General features: G+C 47.1%; 1 protein-coding gene across 10 annotated transcripts in view; it reads right to left on the bottom strand.

Moving 5' to 3' along the window:
* LOC143301321 (uncharacterized) overlaps nt 1-7500 on the bottom strand; it is a 205155-nt gene that overhangs the window by 28710 nt on the left and 168945 nt on the right. For 9 of the 10 annotated variants that reach the window (XM_076615531.1, XM_076615530.1, XM_076615528.1 and 6 more), the window contains 4 exons: nt 6721-6921; nt 6036-6260; nt 5200-5378; nt 2347-2619 (listed from right to left, as the gene is read on the bottom strand). In XM_076615531.1, coding sequence (XP_076471646.1) covers nt 2347-2619; nt 5200-5378; nt 6036-6260; nt 6721-6921 — 878 coding nt within the window. The remainder of the gene's footprint in view (nt 1-2346; nt 2620-5199; nt 5379-6035; nt 6261-6720; nt 6922-7500) is intronic. The other variant, XM_076615535.1, reaches the window with a different exon arrangement.

The following is a 7500-nucleotide window of genomic DNA, read 5'->3' as shown; positions in this document are numbered from 1 at the left end:
TCAATAAATGACTTGTCATCACTCTTTTTCCGTCAATAAATGTTTAGACTTGTCATCACTCTTTTTCCATCAATAAATGACTTGTCATCACTCTTTTTCCATCAATAAATGACTTGTCATCACTCTTTTTCCATCAATGAATGTTTTGACTTGTCATCACTCTTTTTCTGTCAATAAATGACTTGTCATCACTCTTTTTCCGTCAATAAATGTTTTGACTTGTCATCACTCTTTTTCTGTCAATAAATGACTTGTCATCACTCTTTTTCCGTCAATACATGACTTGTCATCACTCTTTTTCCATCAATAAATGACTTGTCATCACTCTTTTTCCATCAATAAATGTTTGGACTTGTCATCACTCTTTTTCCGTCAATAAATGACTTGTCATCACTCTTTTTCCGTCAATAAATGACTTGTCATCACTCTTTTCCCATCAATAAATGACTTGTCATCACTCTTTTTCCATCAATAAATGACTTGTCATCACTCTTTTCCCATCAATAAATGACTTGTCATCACTCTTTTTCCATCAATAAATGACTTGTCATCACTCTTTTTCCGTCAATAAATGACTTGTCATCACTCTTTTTCCATCAATAAATCATCACTCTTTATCATCACTCTTTTTCCATCAATAAATGTTTGGACTTGTCATCACTCTTTTTCCATCAATAAATGACTTGTCATCACTCTTTTTCCATCAATAAATGACTTGTCATCACTCTTTTTCTGTCAATAAATGACTTGTCATCACTCTTTTTCCATCAATAAATGACTTGTCATCACTCTTTTTCCATCAATAAATGTTTGGACTTGTCATCACTCTTTTTCCATCAATAAATGACTTGTCATCACTCTTTTCCCATCAATAAATGACTTGTCATCACTCTTTTTCCGTCAATAAATGTTTGGACTTGTCATCACTCTTTTTCCGTCAATAAATGTTTGGACTTGTCATCACTCTTTTTCCATCAATAAATGACTTGTCATCACTCTTTTTCTGTCAATAAATGACTTGTCATCACTCTTTTTCTGTCAATAAATGACTTGTCATCATTCTTTTTCCATCAATAAATGTTTTGGCTTGTCATCACTCTTTTTCCATCAATAAATGACTTGTCATCACTCTTTTTCTGTCAATAAATGTTTGGACTTGTCATCACTCTTTTTCCATCAATAAATGACTTGTCATCACTCTTTTTCCATCAATAAATGACTTGTCATCACTCTTTTTCTGTCAATAAATGACTTGTCATCACTCTTTTTCCATCAATAAATGACTTGTCATCACTCTTTTTCTGTCAATAAATGTTTGGACTTGTCATCACTCTTTTTCCATCAATAAATGACTTGTCATCACTCTTTTTCTGTCAATAAATGACTTGTCATCACTCTTTTTCCATCAATAAATGACTTGTCATTACTCTTTTTCCGTCAATAAATGACTTGTCATCACTCTTTTCCCATCAATAAATGACTTGTCATTACTCTTTTTCCGTCAATAAATGTTTGGACTTGTCATCACTCTTTTTCCATCAATAAATGACTTGTCATCACTCTTTTTCTGTCAATAAATGTTTGGACTTGTCATCACTCTTTTTCCGTCAATAAATGACTTGTCATCACTCTTTTTCCATCAATAAATGACTTGTCATCACTCTTTTTCTGTCAATAAATGACTTGTCATCACTCTTTTTCTGTCAATAAATGACTTGTCATCACTCTTTTCCCATCAATAAATGACTTGTCATCATTCTTTTTCTGTCAATAAATGACTTGTCATCACTCTTTTTCCATCAATAAATGACTTGTCATCACTCTTTTTCTGTCAATAAATGACTTGTCATCACTCTTTTTCTGTCAATAAATGACTTGTCATCACTCTTTTCCCATCAATAAATGACTTGTCATCATTCTTTTTCTGTCAATAAATGACTTGTCATCACTCTTTTCCCGTCAATAAATGACTTGTCACTTGTCTTCACACAATCACACACCCATACTCACCCCGTCCCACCACCACCACCACCCCACACACACACTCACTCACTACCCCCTTCACAAACCCTTCCACCACACATTCCACACCCACACCCACACACACCAGCACCCCTCCCTCACCCACACACACTCTCACTCACAGTCCCTTCCCCCTTCACACACACCATCCACCACCGGTTCCACATCAACACTGACACACACCAGCACCACTCCCTCACCCACACACACACTCACTCACAGTCCCTTCCCCCTTCACACAAACCATCCACCACCGGTTCCACATCAACACTGACACACACCAGCACCCCCCCACCCACCCCATCCTATCCCCCCCGTACTAACCAGAAAGCCATGATGAGGATGAGGATGAGGATGGTGACCTGCAGGAAGCGGTTGCCGCACATTTTGGGCAGACTGCCCAGGGTACTGCTGCTGCTGCTGCATCGACGCTGGTGGTGACGACCGCTTCCGTGGTGGTGACGGTGGTGGTGGTGGTGACCCTGGCTGCTGCCGCAGGTGCTGCTGGTGCTGCTGGTGCTGCTGGCGGTGTTGGAGCTCCTGCTGTGGTTGTGCTGGCTGGTGCTGCTGGGTTTTTTAGGGGCCGGTGCCGTGCTGCTGTGTGGGTGAAAGGGAAGGGAAGGAGCGTTACCTTCAGTCTGTGTGCAGCCAGCAGCTGAAAGACCTCATTTGATGGCCGAATGAATACACCAAATACACAAACTTTATTTTAGAGATTTTCTTTTTGGCAGCAGCACATGTCCAACATAAAAAAACAAACAAATAGAATGATGAAAAAAAGAAAAAAAAAAGAAAAACTGATACACAAGCACAGAGAGAGACACACACACACAAACACAAAACTGTTACCTTTATCCAGCTGTCTGTTCTTCTCTCTCTCTCTCTCTCGTTCTTACTCACACTCTTTTCTTCCTGAACTCAGTTCATGAAGTAAGGATGCTGTGCATGTCATAATTTTGTCATCATCATATGTGTATGTTTATTTGCTATTTGCACCGGTATTGTTTTTTGTTGTGGTTGTTGTTGTTAATCTAATTTCTTGTGTTGTTTGTAATGGTTCACTTTCATGTTACCATGTCCTGGCCCCCCCACCCCCCTATGTTATCCTTTTATATATATCTTTTCCTGAGGGCAGGATGTAAAACAGGTGTATAAGCTTATTCTTTTACCCTCAAATAAGATCATTTGGACTTGACTTGAAACAGAAGAAAGTTTCTCAATCATAATCAAAAACAAACTTTGTTCTATTATCAGAAAACCTGTACACCCCCCCCCCTTCCTCCACCTGAGAGTGCTGATACTGGAGATGGATTTGTACCTTTACCAACAACAGCCCCCCACGCCCCCCCACAACCCTCCCCATATCTCTTGAGAGTGCTGAAACTGGAGATGGATTTGTACCTTTACCAACAACAGCCCCACCCCCACACCCCTCCCCCTCTCACCTGAGAGTGCTGAAACTGGAGATGGATTTGTACCTTTACCAACAACAGCCCCCTACACCCCCCCCCCCCCCCCCCCCCTCTCACCTGAGAGTGCTGAAACTGGAGATGGATTTGTACCTTTACCAACAACAGCCCCCTACACCCCCCCCCCCACCTCCCCCTCTCACCTGAGAGTGCTGATACTGGGGATGGATTTGTACCTTTACCAACAACAGCCCCCCCCCCCACACCCCTCCCCCTCTCACCTGAGAGTGCTGATACTGGAGATGGATTTGTACCTTTACCAACAACAGCCCCCTACACCCCCCCCCACACCCCTCCCCCTCTCACCTGAGAGTGCTGATACTGGAGATGGATTTGTACCTTTACCAACAACAGCCCCCACACCCCCCCACACCACAACCCTCCCCCTCTCACCTGAGAGTGCTGATACTGGAGATGGATTTGTACCTTTCCCAACAACAGCCCCCCACCCCCCCAACCCACAACCCTCCCCCTCTCACCTGAGAGTGCTGATACTGGAGATGGATTTGTACCTTTACCAACAACAGCCCCCCCCCCACACACCCCTCCCCCTCTCACCTGAGAGTGCTGAAACTGGAGATGGATTGTACCTTTACCAACAACAGCCCCCCACAACCCTCCCCTCTCTCCTGAGAGTGCTGATACTGAGATGGATTTGTACCTTTACCAACAACAGCCCCCTACACCCCCCCCCCCACACCAACCTGAGAGTGCTGATACTGGAGATGGATTTGTACCTTTACCAACAACAGCCCCCTACACCTCCGCCCCCCCCCCCCTCTCACCTGAGAGTGCTGATACTGGAGATGGATTTGTACCTTTACCAACAACAGCCCCCCACACCCCTCCCCCTCTCACCTGAGAGTGCTGATACTGGAGATGGATTTGTACCTTTACCAACAACAGCCCCCCACAACCCTCCCCCTCTCTCCTGAGAGTGCTGATACTGGAGATGGATTTGTACCTTTACCAACAACAGCCCCCCACACCCCTCCCCCTCTCACCTGAGAGTGCTGATACTGGAGATGGATTTGTACCTTTATCAACAACAGCCCCCCACACCCCCCCACACCCCTCCCCCTCTCTCCTGAGAGTGCTGATACTGGAGATGGATTTGTACCTTTACCAACAACAGCCCCCTACACCCCCCCCCCCCCACACCAACCTGAGAGTGCTGATACTGGAGATGGATTTGTACCTTTACCAACAACAGCCCCCTACACCTCCGCCCCCCTCCCCCTCTCACCTGAGAGTGCTGATACTGGAGATGGATTTGTACCTTTACCAACAACAGCCCCCCACACCCCTCCCCCTCTCACCTGAGAGTGCTGATACTGGAGATGGATTTGTACCTTTACCAACAACAGCCCCCCACAACCCTCCCCCTCTCTCCTGAGAGTGCTGATACTGGAGATGGATTTGTACCTTTACCAACAACAGCCCCCCACACCCCTCCCCCTCTCACCTGAGAGTGCTGATACTGGAGATGGATTTGTACCTTTATCAACAACAGCCCCCCACACCCCCCCACACCCCTCCCCCTCTCTCCTGAGAGTGCTGATACTGGAGATGGATTTGTACCTTTACCAACAACAGCCCCCTACACCCCCCCCCCCCCCACACCAACCTGAGAGTGCTGATACTGGAGATGGATTTGTACCTTTACCAACAACAGCCCCCTACACCTCCGCCCCCCTCCCCCTCTCACCTGAGAGTGCTGATACTGGAGATGGACTTGAAGCTGTAGGTGGACTTGACGCTGTCATAGCGGCGCAGTTTGCTGAGTCGCTTGTTCATCTTCTCCAGTTCATCGATCCTCACCTCCAGGTTGTCCGTCAGTTTGCACAGCTCCTTCACTGCCCCCACATTCTCCATGAAGATTCGGTCCTGACCACAGCACACACCACCACATTACACACAGCATGACGTGTACACACAGCATGACACACAGCATGACATGTACACACAGCACACAGCACGACATGTACACACAGCACGACATGTACACACAGCACACAGCATGACATGTACACACAGCACAGAGATATTCTCAAACACACATACACACACATTCACTTCACACACATCCATGCCTATCCCCCTTCACCCCCAAAACACACACACACCCCTAACACCACCTCCACCCACACCCTGCAGATGATGATGATGATAATAATAATAATAATAATAATGATGATGATGATGATGACGACGATGACAACGACGACGTCGACAACAACAACGACAATGATGATAATAATAATGATGATAATGATAATGATGATGATGATAATGATGATGATGATGATGATAATAATAATAATAAGCTCACTGCACTTTACAGTAAAAACATATAAAATTTCAAAGGCTATAATAAAAAAAATGAGATAAAAAGATTCACCACCCACATATCATTCACAGCACAAAAAAGGTACATCACACACACACACACACACACCACTAATAAATCTACCTCAAAAACTAACAAAAAACACCACGCATCCATCCCACACACACCAACCCCCACCCCCACGCCCCACACACCTTGTTGACGACCAGGAAGTTTTCCAGGGTGAGCCCGTTGGCCAAGCGGACGTCACCTGTGGACTGTACGGCATCAGGCAGAACGTCGATGATCTCCTGGGCCAACACCCCCGCGTCCTGACGGCGCTCCAGAGGGATCCCCGATTCCTCTGCGTACTCCTCCTTGTACTCGTAGCGGTAGATCCGCATCTTCTGCACGTTCTCCAGCTGGGACCGTGGGTCTATCTGTTTGGCCACACAGCACACACATCAAATGGTCTGTTTGGCCACACAGCACACAAACACACACCAAATCAAAGGAAAATGACAAAATAGAATTTTTCAAAAAAAGTATCTCACAACACACACGTATAAAATCACACACACATGCACTCTCTCTCTCTCTCTATCTCTCTCTATATATATATATCCCTCACACGCACACACACACACTCTCTCTCTCTCTCTCACACACACACAAACACACACACTCTCTCTCTCTAACACACACACACACATGCTCTCTCTCTCTCTCTCTCTCACACACATACTCATACACACACAAGCACACAGACACACACATTGTTCTCCCCCTTTCTCTTCCGCCCTCTCTCTCCCTCTCTGTCTCTCTCCCATTCCCTATATATCTCTCTCACACCTGCACACAAGAACACCCTCACCCCCCCCCCCCCTCACCCCCACCCACCTCCTCGATGTTCTCCTTGGCCCTGACGTCGGAGGGCTGCATGAGGCGGCCGGTCATCCTGACGTTGCCGTGCACGGTCAGCGCCTCGTCGGGGTGGTCAGTGTTGACCCCCACCCTGCCCACGTGGTACACGCTGTCCCCGCAGTGACCCTTCTGCCACATCACGTCCACCTCGCTGTCAAACTGACCGGGGTTCGAGGCCTGCAACGTCGCCCACTGTTCGGTTACCGTGTGTGTGGTGTGCTGTGGTGGTGTGGTGTAGTGTGGTGTGCTGTGGTGTGCTGTGCTGTGCTGTGCTGTGGTGTGGTGTGGTGTGGTGTGGTGTGCTGTGCTGTGGTGTGCTGTGGTGTGCTGTGCTGTGGTGTGGTGTGGTGTGCTGTGGTGTGGTGTGGTGTGCTGTGGTGTGTGGTGTGGTGTGCTGTGGTGTGTGGTGTGCTGTGCTGTGGTGTAGTGTGGTGTGCTGTGGTGTGGTGGTGTGGTGTGGTGTGGTGTGTGGTGTGCTGTGGTGTGTGGTGTGGTGTGCTGTGGTGTGTGGTGTGGTGTGCTGTGCTGTGTGGTGTGCTGTGCTGTGTGGTGTGGTGTGCTGTGCTGTGGTGGTGTGCTGTGCTGTGCTGTGTGGTGTGGTGTGCTGTGGTGTGTGGTGTGGTGTGGTGTGCTGTGGTGTGTGGTGTGGTGTGGTGTGCTGTGGTGTGTGGTGTGGTGTGCTGTGCTGTGTGGTGTGGTGTGCTGTGGTGTGTGGTGTGGTGTGCTGTGCTGTGTGGTGTGCTGTGCTGTGTGGTG

Source organism: Babylonia areolata, chromosome 27 (genome assembly GCF_041734735.1).
Source record: "Babylonia areolata isolate BAREFJ2019XMU chromosome 27, ASM4173473v1, whole genome shotgun sequence".
In the NCBI taxonomy this organism is placed as follows: domain Eukaryota; kingdom Metazoa; phylum Mollusca; class Gastropoda; order Neogastropoda; family Buccinidae; genus Babylonia; species Babylonia areolata.
The sequence above is the reverse complement of the archived record's forward strand: the minus strand, read 5'-3'. Positions and strand labels throughout refer to the sequence as shown.